Genomic DNA, 23347 nt, shown 5'->3' with positions numbered 1-23347 from the left:
CAAACTGAAAATACTTCCGACATAGCAATTCAAAACCAAGAAAATCTAAAGGTATTACTGCTCAATGCTAGGAGTCTAAACAAAGAACTCCACTTCCTAGAAGTTCTCTTTATCCTAGAGGATGCTGACATCTGTGCGGTCACTGAGAAATGGTTTTAAGCTGCTGAGAGCACACCAACGGTGCATTGTTAGAATGCCTTCCACACATTTAGGCCAGCTACTTCACAGGCAGGGACTAAAGGTGGAGGTGTCTCTATTTGCATAAAAAATAAATACACTTCAAGGCTGGTCAAATAGGACAATTCACTTGAGCTGCTCCATGTTCAAATTACCATAGGTAAAATCCAGTATCACTTCCTTGCAAGCTATAGGTCCCTCTCTATGATCCAGGAAAACCATACCATGTATTTAAACTTATTAGAAACACTAACCATCCAACCCAATACCGTATTCATGGGTAACTTTAATTACCCCACTATTAACTGGGAATACTGAACGACACCAAACACATATGTACAGAGATTCCTGGATTTTGTAAACACCAATTCCCCGGACCAGATAATTGACTATCATACTGGATCCGGTCCTCACTAATATGGGAGACTGCTCCACACCTCCTACTGTAATGCCTTCCCTGGTAAGGTCAGACCACAAAATGGTCTCCTTTGAAGTAAAAATAAAACCTGGATCCCCTGTTAAACCTGGGGTATTCAGGAACTGTTCTAAGGCTAACCTCCTGCTATTAACTGAGAACCTGGAAAAATTCAAGCCCCCATAAACCCTGAGAACACTGTTGCCTATGCAGAACTGTTCACAGAAACCCTGTACAAGCCTGTTAATAGCTGCACAGAGGCAGCTGTATCCACCTGGAATAAGTACAGAACTAACTCAAATAACAAGCCACCCTGGTGGAATCACAAAATCAATAGGCTGTATAACTGGAAGAAGAAAATCATGGCAAAAGTTAGGAGGTGCAGCCCCCAGCAGGATAAAAGTACTCTCATCAAACTAAACAAACAACTCAGAGGAGAAATAGTCTCCCAAAGCCAAATTTGAGGTAAGTTTGGCCTCTCAGGCCAAGGACAACCACAAAGCATTCTTTAGCTATGTCCACAACCTCAAAGGCAATACACAGTTATGTGCAGAGCTCATTGTAAATGGAGCCACCTATACTGAGCCAGAAGATATAGAAAACCTCATGGCTGATCTCAGCTCCAACTTTACCCCTTTCTTCCACTCAACCTTCCTTCAGGAAATATCAAATATAATTCCCCCTACTGTCACTATGGAACAGGTCCTTAATGCTCTCTCTAAGACCAGGAACACTGCATCAGTGGGCGCAGACAATATCCCAGGATGCCTACTAAATAGCGTAAAACATGACTTATCAGGGCCTCTGAAATTAATGTTTAACTGTAGCCTCCAAACAGGGTTTGTGCCGAATGAATGTTCAAAGGCAACAGTCATCCCTCTGCAAAAAGGTGAGCCATCTACAGACTGTGGAAACTACAGACCTATAGGTCTCACTAGTTTTATATGTAAAACCATGGGAAAGAATTATTATGGAGATGAACAATAGAGATATAGTAAACCTCCAGACACTAGACCCAACCAGTTTGGTTTCTTTAAGTACAGATCATGCCTACTCAGCCTAGTGAACTTCTTTGAGAAGGTCACCAAAGCAATGGATGAGGGCAAAATCGGTAACACTGCCTACCTTGACCTGGCCAAGGCATTTAACACAATACCCCACTCGGGCATTGTTGACAAACTCAAGAGGTTAGGTACAAATCCATATGTCACCCTGTGGATAGTCAACTGGCTCACAGACAGGACCCAGAAAGTTAGAATTGGGGAGTCCACCTCTACAAAGAAGCCAGTCACAAGTGGTGTCCCTCAGGGATCAGTCCTTGGACCACTCCTTTTTGGCATTTACTTCTCAGAAGTCAAGGTCAATGTCAGTGGTTTCAGGCTGACTAAATTTGCAGACGATTGCAAATTAGGACATGTCAGTGAATCCCACACTGACACAAATGTTCTCCAGGGGGGCTGACACAGACAAACAACTGGTGTCAGAGCCATGGACTAAAAGTAAATGCCAAGAAATGCATAATAGTATCCTTTGGGAAGTCATCCATCCCTGGTAACTATCACATTGACAACTCACCCCTTAGAGTTGACCCAGTAATCAGGGAGTTAGGGACGCACACAGATAGTAATCTAGCCTTTGATCATCACGTGTCTATAGTGGTCAGGAAATCATTGTATGTTGCGCAACTTACAAACAAAGGTATGTCATCTAAGTCCAAGGAAGTCATTAAGGTATGGCATCTAAGTCTAAGGAAGTCGTTGTTCCACTGTATTCAGCATTCATCAGACCTATCATTGAATACAATGCCCCCTTTGGTATGTACCTAACCAGGCATATCCAACAACTGGAATGTCCACAGAGGTTCCTCAGTAAAAGAATACAGGGTGTAAGTGAAATGTTCTATGCAGACCACCTCAATGCCCTATCCCTGTATTCTGTCTTCTACAGACTTTTGAGGGGAAATCTATGCCTGGCACACAGGGCATTGTCAGAGCCCACTCTGATGGACCTCCTGCATATCCACAAAACAACCAGCACCAGAATTACCCATTCTAAAGACTTAAACATTGCCTGTGATATAAATAGGACCTGCTGGAGAGATAGGTATGTATCCCAGAGACTACCCCGTCTATGGAACAGGCTCCCCAACCATGTGAAACAGAATTCCTCCCTAACCCAATTCAAGTGCAACCTGAACAGTTGGATGGGAAACCGGAAATTCATCCCTGGTTTGGTACCTGTGTCTCTAATGGACACAGGTAACCTGTAAATGGTTCATTCCCCAAGCCCATGCTTACACTTATCAAGGGTATCAAGATTTGGGCTAGGCTTAAAAAGGCCTTTGCGGTCATTAGCCTAGTAAACACATCTGAACCTATCCATGTCTTGAATTCTCTTCATCGCCTTTGGTCCCCAGGACCTCTTCTAGTGATTATAGACAGTAGCATAGCCATATGGTATATTAACAAGCACAGAAAAACAAGGCTGGCATTGGTGGTTTGGGCATTAGCTCTGCACCATTTCTTAGCCCTCCAAGCATATTGCATTCCATCAAAGCAAAACCTAGTAGCAGACTTGCTGAGCAGGACCAGGACAGATACTTACACATGGAAATTGAATGAGGGGAGTCTTTCAGGAATTGATCCACTTGTGGGAAACATCTCAAATAGATCTGTTTGCTTCTTTATAAAACAGACAGCTAAACAAGTTTTGTTGTAGGGCTCCTTGCAAACAAGCCTACAAGATAGCTGATTTTTAATTCCCTTGGAAAGAAATATTTCTTTACATGTTTCTACCTTTTCCAACGATATTAGGGTAATTCCAAAGATTCAAAAGGAAGCCCTTCAAAAATAATTGTGGTTTTTATGGAATTGGTCAAGGGCTATTACCACAACCTTCCTGACAAACTGAATCTGCTCACACAAGACAGGAATTTTGATACAACCCAGTTTCAACTGACTGCCTGGATGATTCCATTTTAATACATTTTAAGCACTTTTTTCTGGGAGACATGCAGTAGGTACTAAAGGAGGCAGTAAAGCCTGCTACTAGAAAATACTGTGTAGCTAAGTGGAAGTGATTTTTTAGTTGCTGCCTATCCAGTATCCATGGGCTCATCAGGGATTTTGTACCACTGGTGCTCAAATATTTGTGTGAGTTACTTGCCTCTGACCTTGCTTATTCCTCTATAAGGGTTCAGCATAAGGCCATTTCAGCATGTCTGCCCATGGATCCTCATCTTTCTTCTGTTGTTTGTTGTAAAACAGTTTCTGAAAGAGGTTTTATACCTGATAACTCCTCCTAAACAGGTTGCTTCTCTCTGGGATCTCATCTATATGCTGTAGAAATTGACTGTCACTTTCTGAACCTGCCCATCAAGCTGATTTATGGTTCTTGACTTGGAAAACTGTACTCAGGATTGATGTGACATCTGCAGAAGAGTGTTTTGAGTTGCAAGATCAGATTTCCATAGGGATGGGGTATCTTTAAGAACAAACCCCTCATTCATGTCCAAAGTGGTTTCAGAGTTTTCTTTGAATCAAGCCATCAAGTTTTCTACCCAGAACCTAAAAACAATGGAGAACCGATTCTGCATACTCTGAATATGTATTTGCAGCAAAGGTACAATCTTGACAGAACTAGCCCTTTGGAAAAGCTGATCAACTATTTATTTCTTATTAAGGTGCAAAAAAGGGATGCACTGTGTCTAAACAGATGCTTGTCCTCAGCTACTGTTGTCTGTTATTCCAACCTTAGCAAATCCATTCCAGGCAGTATTGCGGTATATCCCACTAGAGCACTGTTTTCTTCAGTGACATACTGGAAAGGGGTGAACTCTAGAAGCGTTCTGTAAAAAGACACATGTGCCTCTGTAAATACTTTTACAAGTCATTACTTACTGGATTCCTTTTCTAGACCCAGGGCAAGCTTTGCTAAGACCATTCTACAGGGACTGCTGGATTCATATCCTTCCTCCTTCTCCTAGGATGGATAGGGTCTGGTATCTAACTGATATAGCCTAAGAGCTACTGCAACAGTGGGAATGATGACCCTAGTACAATTGTGTAAATTACACTTACCCATAACAGTAAATGTTTGAATTCCTCACTGCTGCAGTATCTGCACTTGCCCTCCACCCCCCTACTATTTTATATAGTTGTAGTTAAGATATAAAGTTTCTACTTTATATTGTTTTGTTGTTAATATTGATTAGTTTTTTTCAGAATGTTAAGCTGTTCTCTCATTGTATGGTCAAGAAAGTCCTGAAGAAATTTTCACTCTAATTGTTGATTTCCCTCTGTGGGATTAACCAATCAGCAGTCCGAGTGAAGGAGTGGGAGAAGAGCCAGTGGTTTTTGAAGCTGGATGGTTGTTGTTTCCTGGGCAGGAAATGACCCATATAGCCTAAGGGCTACTGCAGCAGCGAGAAATTCAAACATTTACTTTTATGGTAAGTGCAACTTACACAACTGTATTTTATCTCTCTGTCCTGCTCTGAGTTTTTTTGATAACTCTATATTTGAAAAATACTTATCACATTCTTTTTGCCACAGATTTCAGAAGTTTCATAAGGTTTTATGTGTCAGGGTTGCATCATCAGGTCTCTGAGTTATCCTTTGAATTATCTTCTGCTCCCAGGATGTTCACATGATGCTGTTTTAAATGCATTCAGAATACCTCCATAAAAAAGGACTTTCAAAAAAACCTAGTAAAACTGCTAAATTTAACTCCTCTGAACAGGTGATATGTTGGAGATGCTCTCTAGAATGTAAGGCCGATTGATCTCACATCTTTTATGATTGTTCTCACATTAAGAAATTTTGGAATGATATTGAAAAATATCTCCATGGTGGTATGGTGGTAGCGTTGTTACCTCACAGCAAGAGGTTCTCCCATTCAATTCTCGGCTTGGCTTGGGAGTGCCTTCTGTATGGAGTCTGCATGTCCTCCCCACGGTTGGATAGCGTTCGAAAGACATGCATGCGTAAATGGGCGTGCTTTCGTTGAAGGTTGGGCATCGAGCTGGCACCTCGGCATTTCGTAAAAATCTACTGCCAATCATTAGCGGACCGGAGTTACGCTGTGGTGACCCCTTACCGGGAAAAAGCCAAAAGACAAACATTGAAAAATTTCTCCAAGCCATCTTTACTGATTCTTTTATATTATCAAAACCTTTAATTCTTCTGAATGTAAATGAATCTGTTGTTTTGAATAACAAAAATAAATATCTTCTTTGGACAATTCGCCAAAAAATGTATTACAAGAATATGGAAGTCATCCTTCATTCCAACCTTACAAGACTTCATGACTCTTGGTTGAAGTAGCATCAATGGAAACAAAAGTTAAAGAATCAAGAATATACCCAAGAAAATGAACTAACAGCCCTTGGACAAAAGTTCTATCTCTTATTCAGTCATTGAATTCGGATATGTCTTCATCTAATTAGTTATATTGAAAGTATGGATGAATGAATATTGTACCCTGCTTTACACTTTATATAACTTGTTGTTCCCTTTATTTTCCTTCTTTTTTTTCTCCTTATACACTGCTTGAGGCCTTTGTAAAATGTGTACATAGCTTTATCATAATTTGTTGTTCAAATGATTGTTATTGAAAAATCAATTAAAAAAAAAGAACTAAAAAATAAATAAATAAAAAGGGACTTTCCTCAAAAATAGTATCTGGAATTGTTTTGAGTTTCTTCACTCCGTCTCAGACTTCAGCCAGGGAATATCTCAGGATTCTAGGGTTCATGACATGTATGAACCTCATAATTCCTCTTGCTGAATTACCAAGGAGAAAAATCAGTGGTTCCTAAAGACTGTTTGGTCCCAAAATTGCAACCACTGACTTTTCAGATTCCATTGCTGAGCTTTGTGAAAAAAGAGTTACTTTGGTGGAGGGATCAGGTATCCTTGAAATCAGTCTTATATTTTTTCTTACATCCCTTGTACAATCTGTAATAGCAGTTGTTTCAGATTTTGCATGGGCAGTATCCATGGGGCTAAAAATGGAAGGTCTGAGGAAACAAACAGGAGAGGCCAAAGCACTTCAATGTGAAACAGATGACTGTTATTCATGCTCTCGCGTCTGTTCACCATCTGTGGTCACAAGAGCCTCTTCACATTATCACAGTGGTATGCTGCATAAATAAACCGCTGTGGCACTAGGTCCTGGCTCTGGTGACTTGAGAGGCTGCAATTCAGCACTGTTTAACCCTCCAAACCCCCCAGATTGTGTCAGAACAAAACATAGTGGCAGACAAGCTGAGCAAGTCCAGGACAAACCCTCACAAATTGAAATGGAATGACGTTTTCTTGCAAGAACTGATCCGTTTGTGGGAAACTCCTGAAGTTAGGTCTGTTCACCTCCTTTCAAAACAGATGACTGAACAAAGTCTACTCCAGGATTCCTAGCAAGCAGGCCAGAGGAAACAGATTTTTTTTTTTCATTCCTGTGAATAGGAATGTTTGTGCATGCATTTTCACTGATATCCAGGATCATTCTGAAGATTCAGAAGAACTCTTTGGAGATCATTGTGGTGACTCCCTCCTGGCCTGGGCAACAGTGGTTACCACAAGCTTCCTCACACAATGTATCTATTCACACAAGACAGGGGAGTCTGAAAGAACTTCAGTTGACAATTTTGATACCTTTAAGGCAACTCTTTTTTTTTTTTTTTTTTAGGATATGCATCATGTGTTAAAGGATGTAAAGAAACATGCTAGTAGGAAATGTCATATTAGTAAATGGCAAAGACTGATTTGTTAGTTAGTGCAGCACTAACAATCAGGGACCATTTGGGTTTTTTTACCACTAATTTTGGAATATTTGTGTGAGTTATTATTCTCTGGCCTATTTTACACCTCTTTCAAGAATCATCTTTCAGCCATTTCAGCATGACTGCCCGTTGATCCTTCAATTTCTTCTCTGTCTTTGGCCAAGCTGTTCTTGAAAAGGGTTTTATATTTCAAACCATCTTTGAAACAGGTGACATCTACTTGGGATCTTACTTTTGTGCTGGAAAAGTTACCTCTGTTTTCTTTTGAACCAGCTCATCAGGTTGCTATACAGTTCATTACTTGGAAGAGTGCTGAAGGATATATGAGTTTCATGCTCTTTTGGTGGGTCTGCCGTATTTGGTATTCCATAATGATAGGGTTACTTTTAAGAACAAATCCCTCATTTATATCTAAAGTAGTTTCAGAGTTTACTTTGAATCAAGCCATCAGTTTCCCTGTCTTCTTTCCAGGGCCTAAAGACCAGGTAGAAAAAAATAATCATACTCTGGATGTGCATAGACCACTCAGTTTAGTTAGGGTAATGATATGTTAACCTATAACTAGCTTTATTATTTTTATCAGGACCTTAGCCTCTTTTCTTTTCACGTCACAAGAAGTCCTGAAGCTTGTGGTGCCCAGGCTGCTAGTTTTCTGCCTGTGGAGCTTATGCAGCCAGCAGCCTGGGTGCATGTGTGGAAGAAGCCCAAGGCTTTTTGAGACTGGCTAGCTATTGTATCCTTGGCAAGATATAACCAATGTAGTTAAGGCTACTGCAGCAGTGATTTAATTGAACATGCACTGTTATGGTGAGTTCACTTACACAACAGTATTACATCCACTTCAACAAACTAACACACCATCCCCCTACTGAACTATTTCATCTGTCGGTAAACTAAGAGGATAAAATAACTGTAGTTGGCTATTATTATTAAGATTATGTTGTTCTCAAGCTCAGGTCTTAATCTAGAGAAGAAAGGGAGGACTTTGGAGCCTCAGAGAGTCTTGAAGATGTAAGAGAACATTGCCTGCAGCTATTAGCCCTGTTGTTAAAGTGAAAGTGCATGGATCATGAAGATCTGATGCTAAGTATGTAAATTAAATTTCTATTGCAGTAGAGCTCATACTGCAGTATTACAAAGATAATCCAAAATAATATAATCCCATCATTGTTTACATCTATGCTCATATTCAGTAAGTGGATAGATAGGGAAAAGCACTTCTGCAAACTTCACTAGTTTTGCAGCTTATTGTTGATTGGCTAAATAAGATAGTTTGGCTTAGCAGCTGGACTCTACTGAAAACTGTTATCTTCTAGTCAAGCACCCTTTTGAAAGACAGGCACATGATTTATATCTCTTCATGTGAGTAAATCATGTGAGTAATGTGGAATGGCAGAAATGATAAGTTTATAGTTGTATTTTTCACTGTGTTGTCAGTTTACCATCTTCTTCCTTTTCCATGTATTCCTTCATTGTTTTATGTTTTCTCCTTGAATATTCACAATTTTGTATTTTCTTTTCCTCACTGTACTAGTTGTTCTTCTAAAGCTGCTTGACTTAGCAAAATGCAACACAAACGTACTAAAAATGCTCTGCTTTCTTTTTCAGAAATGGCCATGATGCATGTAGAGAACTTATTGGATTTCATTTTGGGTGTGACAGTTCCCTTACCATCTATGAATACAGGCAGTTTGGACAAAACAGGTATGAATAGCTATGATTTTATTGTCTTGAAGACATTTAAAGTGGCATGTTGCAATCTGGTTGTGATACTGCATGTTGTCTCACATTCAAGGACTCATACATTTGTGAACGAGGTAAGCCCACTGGACACAAATATCCCTTTTCAGGAGTGCCCAGGAGCACAGTTTGATTAAGTGATTTGTTCAGAGTCGCTCAGTAGGCACACACAGGTGGAAGATATCAAACCTAATACCTTGGGTACAGAAAGCAGCTAATTAACAGCTCAGAGCCTTAAGCCTCTACACTAATTGCCAGATAAAATCCAAATAAATATTAATCTTGTATACATGAGAAACCTTAATAATTTTACTTTAAGGAGGTCATTGCATTTAGTAGAACAATAGGGAATATCATTATTGAATGTAAGGCCAAATAAAACTTTATAAACTTTATTATGTAACACAGAACATCAACCCAGTGCCTCAACTCTTGTCTTCAAGGAGTAAAAATGGTGAAAATCCAAGAGTAATAAATAGTAAAATGTATCAATTACATGAACCTCAGTCATGCGCAATTTCAGTAGCTCAACAGAAAGCACACTAGCCTTTGGAGGAGAAGGCTGTGGTTATCTTTTCCCACACCAGATAGTTGGTTTAATTTTTCAATAGTGACACTGCAATGCAGGCAAAGGGTATGCTGCATTCTGGTATTCCAACCCTTAGATGAGGTGTTAAACCTAGGACCCATTTGCCTGAGTGGATGGTAGCTCAGGCAGATGTAAAAGACCCCACGGCAATTACCAAAAGAGTAGGGTTTGCTTTATATATATATATATATATATATATATATATATATATACATATATATATATATATATATATATATATATATATATATATATATATATATATATATATACATATATATATATATATATATATATATATATATATATATATATATATATATATTAACATATCACATTCCTTTCATTACAGTTATCTGTACAGAATTTACATTTACAATATTTTCAGTATTTTGCATCTTCATTTTCATAAGCTTTCATTTGACCCCCTACCCTTTCCTTCACAAACATCTTTTTATTTCAGCCAACACATCTTCATCACTCCTATTTTGATTATACAGCAATTCATCTCATCTTCTTTTCCACAACACCAGTAAGGTTACCATCAGTACCTTATTCCATTTTCACCTTCACATTTTTTTCATATTCTTATTTTCATATTATATTGTTAGTTTAGATTTAGTTCAGATCCTGTGTCCCAGCTTTAACGTCACTTCATCATTTCCTTTGTTATAGCCATTTGCTACCCCAGTATTTCTGACTGAGTACTCTGTTGGGATTTTTTTAAATCTGCCAGCTTAATTACACTTCCAAGACATATGTTCCTAGTTACCACTTCTTCCCCCATTACACCTCTAGCATTGGCTATCTACCTGAGAAAAAAGTAATTGATATCTGGGGGAGAATAAAAATAACTATTCAATCAATTCCAAACAAAAATTCTAAACCTTCTGGACTCTTTTGCATACTTGGGAGCCATGCACATATCCTTCCATTCTTCTCTTGTAAATTACTTTTCCAGTTTCTCTTCCCAATCTTGACTAACTTCCTCTAATTGCTTCTTATGGTTATTATGCAATATTTTATATGCCCTAATTATCCTTTTTTTAGCATTAGCTTCTGTTCTAGATTTGGCTAAAAATTCTTCCAGAGCAGGTCTTTTACTTAAGACTCATCTATCCCCTTCTCTTTGCCTATACTCTAATCTCAGTCCCTGGAGTTTGTTAGTTTATCAAAAGTCCAAATTGTCGAAGCCCGTTTAGTTGAGACCATATGATCAACAGTTCAGTTTATTAATAAACAGCATTAAACCCAAACAACACAATGTTTTTGCAGGGGGCAAGTCCCCCTGCTAATTATTTATATCAACTCTGAGATTGCACTACAGTGGGAAAAGGGCAAAATTTGATGTTGTTAATCTTCTTTCCAGTCATCACTGATGGGTTCGGTTCTGAGCCCTCAGAACCCAGTCGACCTAATACCAAGCTCGCGCCAGCCAAAAACTCTCGATCTAAGCTTTTACCCATAGTGCCCTTCTCCCTGTTACCTCAGATCTCGTTTGCCGCATAGCCATAAAGTCGCTTTTCAGTCAAGCTCTCAGGATATTTAGTATTTTTTCCTTTCTCTTGTTGTTAATATTGGTAATTCTATACCTTTACAGCTATATTTAGACCTTCCACTCCTGTTTCTATTTGTTTGGTATCCTTTTTAAGTACCATTAGTGGGATGGCCTCTTCTCCCTACCCTTGTGGTATTTCTTGAAAAGCATTGTTGTTATTTCTTCTGTTTTCCCTTTTAGCTAACTAGTGGTGTGTTTTAGACTTAGCTATAGTAGAGTTTAATTTTTTTTTCCTTTAGTCTTCTATCTAGTTTGCTGTGTGTGTTTTCATGATGTCTTATAAAAAGGGCACATCGGGGTTTAAACACTGTACTTCATGTAAGGGTAAACTACCTAATAGTGATTCCCATGATGATTGTGTTTATTGTTTGGGGGTGCCCCATCTTTCCGTGCAACCCCCCCTGTTTGATTTGTCAAAGTTTCAGTCCGCGCACTTTAAATGAGCACAAAAACAAATTGATTCTGAAGGGCCTACTTAAGTCACCCTTTTCAGTGGTGCTTTGTACAACTGAGGTCTCATCCCCTCCAATCAAGGATAAGAAAAGGTCCCACTCAGTTCCCTCTTCACCATCGAGTGACCAGGGCAAGTCTGTAAAGCCTAAAGTGTCTAAGCTACCTTTGGAGCATAAGTCTGCCTCTTTGGCACCGACCTTTTCCGCTCCAGCTACGACTGTTCCTATGTCAGCGCCAGCTTTGGCTCCGATACTGTCTCTGGCACCGACCATCGACCTTACAACGACTACTATGACTTTGGCACTGAGTGTCGCTTTGGCACAGTGCACGTCTTCAGTGCCTATCTCTGCAGTTACGACTGAACCTTCTGTGTTGACTCCAAGTGCCTCTTCGGCACCAAGCCCTTTTACAGTCCCGATAACTATGATTTTGACTCCACTGCTTCCGGTCTCCAAACTTGAGACATCGGTGCCGGTAGATTCCACACCATGGACCCAATACTCTCCATCTACAGACCCATTTCTAGGACAGGTGTACAGTCCATTCCTAGAATGACCTGACTCCCCATCAGGAGTATCCACTAGATCCACCAGGAGCCTTTTGGAACTTGATGTGGTGCGTCTTGTGGACCAACTCTTGACAGCCAGGAGGATACCCACCCTTTCTAGGACCCATCCTCCTGCAGGACTTGGCTTGACTTCTCCACGGACTCCATCCTACTCTCCACCTTTGACCATACCGATTCCAAAGCCATCTACTCTGACGTCCATTTCGGAACCCCCTGTCTCGGTGCCTCTAGTGGACCTCACTAGGGCTCCAGGACTGTCACATTGGCCGTTGGTCCCCACTGAACTGGGCCTTCCTCAACCCCGTGATTGGGCTGCAGGCTCTTCGATTCGTAGCATGGTTCTGAGTATTTCTATGGATCTGCCTTCGGTGCTGGGAGTCCTGTCTGCACCGATCCTGCTTGAGGCTCCATCCTCGGGAGCGGGTTCGACAGAGCAGGGTGTGACCCTGGTTCTGAGGTTGTCCTTCTTGGTTCTGCGCTCCAATCCCTCATCGGTCAGACCTGCTTTCTGAGCTGTGGAGAGGGCACTTGCTTCTGGAAGCATTCCACCTTGTCAGAACCCCAGACCTCCTTTCCCCCTGAGCTACAGCTGTCACAAGCTACCTCCCCTGGACACCAGGCAGGAAAGCCGCAGGACCCTCTGTTGCAGGGTGCCCCCTCTTCCGAGTCCTCCTCAGAAGCCCTCACTGAGGAGCCCCCAAGGAAGAGATCATGTAAGAGGAAGCACGTAGAATCCCCTGAAGAGTCTGTAACAGAGGACACGGATTTCGATGATGGTGAGGGGTCCCCACAGTCATTCCCTGATGATGTCTCTTTTGGAGACATCCTTGAAATGTTGAAACAGAGGGGTGATTGGAAGCCCACTAACTCTTCTTCATTGGAGTCTGTGTTTCTGCAGGATTTCCGTGCCCGACCATCTACTTCTTGGGTGACCCCCGCTTGCAGACGAGCTAGTACATCTCGTGGTGCAGCGTGCCTGGATGAACCCTGATTCTGTTGAGTCGGTCCCTCAGAGACCTGACAATATACATTCTCCCCGCGACCTGACAGTATACTTTCTCCCCCCGAGGAAAGCCCACATTGGTCCAGAGGTCGGGCCATGGACAGATTTGCGAAGCGAGTCTTTGCTTAAGCGATCTCTGCCATACGGTCCCTGAATTACTTTGCACATTGTACGAGGTTCCGAAGAGACTTCATCTCCGAACTGCCTGGAACACTCACAGAACAGGTGTCTGACGAGGTAAAGGATTAATTTGCCTCGCAGTTCGCAACCCCGGAATCTACCTCCAATTCATCCATGAGGTTGCTCTTACATGCAACTGAAGGGGCAACTAGAGCTGCTGGTTCAGGCATAGTTAAGAGACACCATGCCTGGATGCGCCTCTGTGACATCACAGACTCTTTCAAGTCTTTCTTCCTGAATGCTCCCATTGAAGCATCTTCCCTTTTTGGTCCCAAAGTGAAGGACACCCTGGCCAGGTGTGAGCAGGATGGTAAGACCCTGTCTGCCATAGGTCTCTGTTTTTCCAACCCTCAACGTTCCTTTGCCAAGAACCAGAGGACAGCAAAATGTGGCACAAAAAAATTGCAGGGGCCTTTCTGTGCCACACATGGTGATGATACCCCCAGGGGTAGGGGGGGGTAACAATTCCGGAAGACACCCCTACCGAGGCAGAGGGGGTCTGCATAATCAGGGACCCAGGGATTCTTTCTCTGGGGAGGCTTATCAACGCTTCTGAAGAGCAGCCCAATTGCTTTCCTTTGGAAGCAGTCAGGGGTCGTTTCTGTCTGCACCAAGCTGCCTGGCATTCAATAACCACCAATCGTTGGGTGCAGAAGATCATAATCAGAGGTTACACAATTTCCCTCATCACTTATCCAAAACTTCTGACAAAACTTCCTGACGTTCCTCCCAGAAGGAAAAAGCAGCTGCAGAAATAAACAAGCTGTATCAAAAAAGAGTCATTCAATTAGTCTCACAAGACCAGTGCGGATCAGGATTTTACTCAAGATTCTTTTTGGTGCCAAAAAAGACAGGGGACTGGAGACCCATTCTGGCTCTCAACAATTTGGTCATGGATCAATCCGTTCTCACTTTTCTAAGGGAAGGCAATTGGATGTGTTTGATAGATTCCGGGATGTGTATTACCACATCAAAAAAGACAAATGATCCAGGAGTCTACTTCACTTCTGGCTAGGAGCCAATCATTACCAGTTTCATGCACTGCTGTTTGGACTCTCTACAGCCCTCAGAGTGTTCACAAAGTGCATGGCAGTGGTTACAGCTCACTTGTGACTACAAGGATTCTGGGTGTTTCCGTACTTGGACGATTGGCTCCTTACCACCCCCATCAAGCATCTTCTGGTAACAGCCCTGCAATGCACTCTTTCCCAGGTGAAACTTTTGGGGATAACTATAAACTGGGAGAAATCCAACCTTGCTCCAGTCCAGAACTTAGAATTTATTGGAGCAGTCTTCAACACCCGTTCTTGTCTGGTGTTGCTCCCAACTCACAGACTTCAGAGATTGAGGCTGCAGCTCCAGGTGATAGTCTGTCAAAACAAAGCCTCAGCGTGAGAGGTTTTTCAGGTTTTAGGATGCATGGCAGCTTCCATACCAATAGTGCCTTTTGCAAAACTGCATATGTGAATACTTCAATGTCTTCTACTTTCTCAATGGTTTCCGAATTACCACCCTCCGTGCTTTCAAATTCAGATAACCAATTCTTGCAAGCAGGACCTTCTTTAGTGGGTGAGGCCAGACGCAGAACTTTGGAGCTGTCCATTCCAGCCTCCCCCACCCAAAGCCATTGTGACCATGGATGCTTCCCTAGTAGGGTGGGGGGCCATTTCCAGGGAAATACAGTTCAAGGCATATGGTCCACGTTGGAGGTCAAGCTGCACATCAGCGATGTTCTTTGTGTTTCACTGTTGCAGTCTTTACAGTTGGGTTATCTGCATGCAGGTAGCCCTCAGTCGGCCTGATTATCAAAGTCTTGGATCCTGCGTCAGTTGCCGTCTCATCTTCCATGACGTCAGGTAGTCGGGTATAAAGCATGCAGCCGACGCCATTACATCAGTTTTTTTTTGCCCCAGATGTCAGGTGCCCCCATAATGGGAAGCATTGAGTCACCCGAACCTATCCAGTCTCATGCTGACAGCTTCGTTTCTCCACTTCCATTAATCACCTGGTTTCTCCACTTCCATTAATCACCAAGCAGGATGACCTTACCTCACCTGTTCGTGACATTATTTTGGCCTTTCATAAACCAACCAGAAGACTGTATTTAGACAAATGGAAAAGGTTCTCTATTTGGTCAAAGAACAAGATGCTAGACCTGTACTCGGCTCCAGTCACAGCAGTTTTACAATACCTATCTAAATTCTTCAAAGATAAAGCCACAGCTTCTAACATATGAGTACATCTAGCGGCTATCTCCAACTATCATAATGGGTTGGATAATTCTCCCCTCATCTCGCTTTGGTTATGCAAAACATTTCTTAAAGGGATCTTTCACATTAGGCCCCCAGTCAGACAACCTATAGAGCCATGTAACCTCACGTTAGTTCTTCAGTCTTTAACTCAACACACTTTTGAGCCTGCCACAAAGTGTGACCTCATATTCTTGTTGTGGCTATCCCTTTTCTTGGTAGCCATCACGTCAGCCAGATGAGTTTTCTGAGCTTCAGGCATTATGCACCAAAAGTCCCTATCTAATCTTTCACAAGGACAGAGTATCACTCCAGACAAACCCATCTTTCCTCCCCAAAGTTGTTTTGGGCTTCTCCATCAATCAGACCATTGATTTGCCAGTATTTTTCCCCAAATCTTTCTAGTAAAGTGGATTACTGTCTGCATTCCTTGGATGTGCACAGACAACTGAGATTTTATTTAGACAGGACCAAAGCAATACATAAAACTGACCAACTTTTCATTTCCTTCTCTGTGTCTAGAATGGGAAATTCTGTCTCCAAGGTCACTTTATCAAAATGGTTAAGGGACTGCATACACTACATTTATTCACTTGCAAAAAAAAAACATGCCACAGAATGTTAAAGCCCATTCTACTAGATCTATGGCAATGTCTGTAGCCTTCCATTCCAGAGCTTTTATGGATGATATATGTGCAGCAGCCACTTGGACTAAACCCCACACTTTTATCAATCATTGCAAATTGGATGTGGTCTCCAGAGGGAGAGCTGCCTTTGGCTCAGTGGTGCTCAGGAACATTCTTCCATAATGGCCGTCCAAGGAACACAAGATAGCTGGGGATTCTGTCCCATCAGTGATGAATGGAAAGAAGATTAACAACATCAGATAAAGAAGTTGTCTTACCATAATGTTCCATCTGTGTTGTTGATCTTCTTTCATTCATCACTTCCCACCCTCCTTCCCCCACCAAAGGCTCCTGGGGGATACTTTGGGTCCAAGTGGTGAGTTAGCGCATTTGTGCAGAAATGGCCTCTACTTTACTACTGCAAGATGGGTAAACTCAATCTGAGGTAACAGGAAGAAGGGCACTATGGGTAGAAGCTTAGCTCGAGAGTTTTTGGCTGGAGCGAGCTTGGTATTAAACCGACTCGGTTCCGTGGGCCCAGAACCGAACCCATTAGTAATGAATGAAAGAAGATCAACAACACAGATGGAATGTTATGGTAAGACATAACTTCTTTTTCCCTGATCCCTACTGTAATCTCATTCAGAATGGTTCGACAAACCAAATTGTTGACCATATGGTCTCAATCATATGGATTTCGACAATGTGTATGTTCAGTACTCTAATATAGACCCCCAATCCCTGCTTGGAAATGCAACCTCTAAGCTGCAGTTCAATCTTCTTCTTGGTCTCATCTCATTCTATTACCTTTGCCTCTCTAGCTATTTGCTACCAATATCTTGGTTTCAGTTTTCTCCAGTAAATTCCAGCCCCATTGTTCCTGTTTTCTGTACCCTTACTTGCAGTCATCCCTATCGACAAAATGTTGTTTCTCCATTAATGTGTTGTTTTAGTTATTAGTGTACTTTCTGTAACTTTATGAATATAGTATTCTGTACGGTGTTTATTACTCTTTGTAAAGATCTGGATTCAAAATCCCACACCCTCCTTATTTCTTGAATTCTTCCTCTGCTTTATCACCATCCCTTTCCACTATGAATTATCACCTTTTGCCTGTGTTATGTATATAAGCCTTAATTGTGTAGCTCACAATATTCCTTCTTATCTGGTAATCCTGAACTGCCTTGTTCTGTTGGGATGGTCAACCTGTCCTTCCTAACTTTTACCCTTTTTTACTCCCAGATAAACTCCTTCAACTCTTCAACTCTTTATTAATTATTGTCTACAACTTTTCCTCTGGTTGATTAAAACATATACCTGACCAGTATATAAAACTAAAGGGACTAAAATATTTTCACTGCTTGTATTTTACTATCCGTATTCATAAGTAAGAGCTTCCTATCATTGCCTTTTTAAGTTTCTTCCCATATATCCTTATCTGCCATAACAGAAGCCTTTTAATCCACACACCTAAATACTTCATCTTGTCATGTCCCATAAAACGGTTAATGCTGAACCAAGTTATGAGTGGGTACATAATTTACGACTATAACCTTTGTTTAGCTTCATTCATTTTATATCTTGCAAAGACTTGAAACTGTCTCAGAATGTTCCACAACACCAGGATGTTCTTTTCTAGATTTATCAAGGCAAACATAATCTACAAATAAACTCAACTTGATTACCATACCAATTTTATATTTGAATTTCTGAGACCATTATTTTTTGTGTCAGTGGCTCTAAATATAAAGCAAATAACTAACAAAGGGGATAGAGGACACCTCTGCCTGTTTCCTCTGTTCAGACACAACTCATGGGAGAGGAGCCCTCCCACTTTGATTCTTGCCTCTGATTCTTTATATATCTCCTAATTAACCTTATTATTGTATCATGAAATGCAAATGCAATGCTTTCATTGCTCTACTCGTAAAATCCCTGCTTACTCTGTCAAGTGCTTTCTCTGCATTAAGGCCCGCCAATAACAGCAGTATTTTCTTACATTCTGCATCCCTCATGATCCTCTTTGTTCTGCTAATGTTGTTAAATGTTTGCCTCCTCTCCACAAACCCACACTAATCCATATCTATCAATTTTGGCAACACCTTTGCCATTCTTGTACATGGTATAGACATAAACACTTTATAATCATGGTTTAAAATTGAAATAGATCTATATGAGGCTAGGTCTGATGGGTCTTAGCCACTGCAGCATTCTTCCAAAATGCTGGTGCCCCCCCCCTCCCCCAACCCTTTTAAAATGTTGTTAAACAAACATTTCCAAATCTTTATCACTATCTTCTTTCTTGTCTTCCAGACTTCCACAGGAATAACATTTGTTCCCGGAGACTTCCCTAAAGATTGATTATACATCACATCTTCTCCTATCTTAACTATTAGTTCCTCTTATCTTTTTTTCTTATATTCATTTCCTTGTTCTCTAATGTTGGCATAATTAAGTCTTCCAAAATATTTCCATTTGTGCTTTTTTATTTACATATTCTTCTGCTTTGTACAAATTTTCATAAAATTTTCAAAATATCTCCAATACCAGTTTAGGATCTCTGGTTATGTTTCTTGTCATAGGTTCATAGTTAAATAGTCAGGCCTTTGTAAGCCTAGCCATACAATCCAACCCAGTTGTGTCCCTATATCTCATGGGCATTTATTAGAAGAGGAGATATTAAATAGGAAGTTTCTAGAGGTTGGGGGTGTGTGTTAGTTTTGGAATTACTGTCTGCCTCTGTCTGTCAAAGACATGGGGCCAGTCCCAGGGTGAATTTCCGATTTCCCATCCATTGGTCAAGGTTACACTTGTATAGGGGTAGAGATGGACTCTACTTCACATGGATGGGGAGCCTGTTCCAGAGTATGCAGATCCTCTGAGATGCATACTGCCTACCCCACATGTCTTATATTGCAACCAAAATTTGAATCTGGATCTAGTTGTTCTGATGTTGCTCATTTTGTAAATGTGCAAAAAGTCCATCAGATCTGGAGCCAATGATACCTTCTATCCCAGGCATAGATCACCTCCCAGTAACCAATGAGAGTCAGAATATAGAGGTAGCGTTTTAAGGTGATCTGTATAGGACAATGTGTTTATACTGTGGATTCTCCTGGTAAGGAACCTTTGTGGACTTTTGCATATGTTTGGTCAAGTATGTGCTAAAAGGAGCATTATATGCAATGATACAGGTCAAATAAAGTAGCATTATGACTTCCCTGGATGTGGATGTCATGCCCTTACTTATACGTTGGATGACATAGAATGATTTTTCTTACTATCTTGGTCACATATTGGTCAAAGGCCAGATTACTGTCTGCATATGTTCCCAGATCCCTGATTACTGAATCAAATCTTAGGGTGTCTTATCGATGGATTAATTAGCTTGGGTGGCATTTTTCCCAAAAGGCACTGTAATACATTTCTTGACATTGAGTTTTAGTCAGTGATTTTGGGACCAGTCATTTGTCTGTGTTTTTGTGTCATTGGGGAATATATGGTAGCTCCCAGTTTGCAGGCATCTGTAAAGTTGGTCAGCCAAAGGCCCTTGACATTAACCTTTACCTCTGAGAAGTAGATAACAAATAGGAGTAGTCCCAGAAGGGACCCCTGAGGTACTCCACTAGTGATCTGTTTCTTAGTAGAAGTGGTATCCCCAATCCTGACATCCTGGGTCCTGTCTATGAGTCAGTCACCAATCTAGTGAGTTATGAATGGGTTTATGCCTAGTTTGGTGAGTTTGTCCACTATATCTGAGTGGGGTATTGTATTGAACACATTAGTCAGCTCCATGTAGGTGTTATAAATTGTTTTCCCCTTCTTCTTTGCCTTGGAGACCTTTTCCCAGGTTTAATAGGTTTGATCTTCCCTTGACAAAGCCAAACTAGGTTGAGTTTAGTGTCTGAAGATTGCCTATGTCTTTGTTGATCATTTCCATGATAATTTCTTCCATGGCTTTGCATATTAAACTAGACAGACTAATAGGTCTGTAGTTTCTGGGGTCATTTGATGGTCCACCCTTGTGAAGTGGGATAATTATTGCAGTCCTCCAGTCTCACGGCCTGTTTTCAGACTATAGTTCAAACATGACATAAGTGGTCCTAATAGGTCATATTTCCAGCTATTTAGGAGGCATCATGGGATATTATCTGGGCCCATTGAGGCTGTGTTTTTAATGAGTGCCACCAGGACCTGCTTCCTGTTAACATTTTGGGGTAATGCTAGAGTAGACTCATCCACCTATTGTGCCTGTCTGTGCAGCTGATTGTCTACATATGTGGAAGGTAGTGAAGCCTTGCACTGCTGGAGTACTTTCTGAGGATTTAAACCATGTCTCAGTAACAGCACAGATGCCTGTGTTCTCCAGAGTGAGGAGAGCTTTTAGGGTATGGAATTTGTTGTTTAGTCTCCTAGCATTGAACACAACACCTTTAGGTTTCTAGGGGTTTTATTTGCGATATCAGTAGGTTTGTCAATTTGGCATTGCCTAAAAAAGGCTCTAATAGGGTGAATAAAGTTTTACACAATATTTGGAAGCCAAGGGGAGACAGGTTCAGACCATCCTTTGCAAAGCAACACAGTCTGTTAACCATGTCCTCCATGCTGACAGATATTGACTTCCCCTAGAAAGATGCCAAAAACTATGCCAATTATTGAAGTCAATCATCTTTTATTCATACTATGGTATCATCCTTAGTGAAGGTAGAATACTGCTCAGTGCAAAGCATATACCTCCCTGCGACACATAGTCAGAGACATCAATAATGTCCGTCTTCATATAGTTCAGAGAAGTACATCTCAGAACGTTAAAGTCCACATGGCCTATGATAGAATCCTACTGATACCTGTCTACTGGGTTATACAGAGATCTCCTTTGGTAGTCTTTGGGTTTTGGCACTGCAGTAGGTTAGATTGTGTGAGTAGTACTGTTGAATGTGCAAACTAGCTGCTCTGAGCTTGTCTCCTAATTTACTGGTTTCAGTTCTAAAGGAAGATTTATAGATAAAATTTACTTTCTGGGCGTTTATATCTGTATAGGGCACTATTCACTTCTTGATGTAATAACACCACAAAAGATTGCTTAGGTGTGTAATAATACAACGAAACTTAAACTGCCTTGACAAGGACTGAAAACAATGAGTGAGAAATTACTTAAATAGGTTACACAACAGACAATAGCAGTGAAACAGGGGAGGGAGGAACTTTGGAAGTCAGATTACCATAAACGGTGGAAGCCAAGACTCAGAATTTTAAAACCATAACAAGAAAAGGGTGAGAATAGGAGCTCAAGTTCTTTGGTTAGAATTTCAAAAACTTTTAGTTTAATGCGTCAGTGGGAGGTGAAGCAGAGTCAAAGAACAAGAAGAAAACATCAGCAAGATAAATAGAAAGGCACTGTAATGTAATTTTAAGAAGGTATATACAGCTATAAAAAGTAATGAAGTACAAACCATGGAGTAGAATTCACAGTACTGCCACTATTGCAAACCTACAACAGAATTAGGCACCAGACCATGCAGAAATTTGCCAGATGTACTGTAATAATTAACTAAATAAGGCTCAAATCTGGCAACAGATCACAGTCCTGCTACAAATGTGAAAGAAGGTGCAGTATTGTCCAGATTGGGTTAACGATACAAGAAACCTACATTTTACATGTAATTCTATGTATGGAAATAGAAGTGCAGTATAATGTATAAAAAATGCTAAAATATTGCAGTAATACATGATCTTCTACAAATGAAGATACAAGACTATGGCCCTAGAACAACTAAAATGCAAACATATATATGGACAAAAAACAGAGTTGTACAGACTATGGTCCTAGAATAACTAAAAAAATGCAAACAGATACATGGACAAAAAGCAGAGAAGTGCAAAAAGGTATCACCACATGGTTTACTGTTAAATATTTAAACAAAATTTAAATAAACAGCTTTTTTCTTCCCTTTTGTAGAAAAGATTGCATCTCACACCCCTCAAAAAGAGCCTAGGTGGATATGTAGCTCTTTGATAAATATAGCAGGTTTGCTGGAGGGGGATCCAATAAATTAAAGCCAATACCACAGCTCGAGTCCCATGGTTAGAATTTCAGAAATCTTTAGCTTAATGGGAGGGGCAGACTGAAAGAATGGGAAAAACAGTAGCAAGGTATATAGAAAGGAGTTATAATGCAACTTTAAGCAGATATATAGAACATATTACTGACTAAGGCACCAGACGATAGTTTGGATTGCTTATGTTGCTGTGCTAAAAGATTTTGTGCAATGGCACTGTTATCATAACAATGGTTGCCTATCAGCAATATTTATAAACTCATGCATATTATGCATATATTTTCTTATTTTCTCTTTAGTACTCTGGAGTTGCTTCTCTGCTTGTTCTGTGTGATTCCTCTTTATTTTGCAGTACTTTAACTTTGCCAGTCCCCCTAAATAATTCATATTACTTCTTAACTATATATCTTATTTTTGCCCTATTTTTAAACACGTAACACATAGTTGAGAAGCACTAGTGTCTCATTTTTACTTCATTACCCTGCATTTTTATCTTAGGTTTTATCAGTGCATGATCTAAAATAGTTATTGTATATGTGTCAAGGCTTTCAATTAAATGCACATGCTCCTGTGAAATGTAATATCTGATGTTGCCCTTTTCATTCTTTCTGAATATATGGGTCACTGATCTGACTTGGCCACATATCTCAGACTTATGGATACAGCTCTTGAGCTCCTCCCTCTACCCATAATGCTCCAACTAGCCTACAGTACCCCAGATCTCCTTAGCCGACATTCTGTATGTACACGGATCCTTGCTCAGAGTCTTTGATAAAATCTTTTGAATTTTTGTGAATAATCTTTCTTCAAGATTGCTGTTAAATTAACCTCTGTACATCCTCCCACTTTACCTCTTTCGTGTTTGGAGTTCTGCCCATCAGTAATTTCCTTTACTTCTTCCTTTTTCTACCTTGTTGGGTAGTTTCTTGCTGTGTACCATTGTTGGTAC

General features: G+C 40.6%; 1 protein-coding gene across 1 annotated transcript in view; it reads left to right on the top strand.

Annotated features, from left to right (window-relative positions):
- Positions 1–23347, top strand: part of CAPS2 (calcyphosine 2) — a 2181571-nt gene that overhangs the window by 1258414 nt on the left and 899810 nt on the right. Inside the window, exon 9 of the mRNA XM_044087229.1 lies at positions 8982–9077. Within this exon, the coding sequence (XP_043943164.1) occupies positions 8982–9077 (96 nt within the window). The remainder of the gene's footprint in view (positions 1–8981; positions 9078–23347) is intronic.

The sequence above is a fragment of the Protopterus annectens genome, chromosome 11.part0 (genome assembly GCF_019279795.1).
Source record: "Protopterus annectens isolate FY-2018-M chromosome 11.part0, PAN1.0, whole genome shotgun sequence".
Classification (NCBI taxonomy): domain Eukaryota; kingdom Metazoa; phylum Chordata; order Ceratodontiformes; family Protopteridae; genus Protopterus; species Protopterus annectens.
This window is presented reverse-complemented; position numbering and strand designations above follow the sequence as displayed.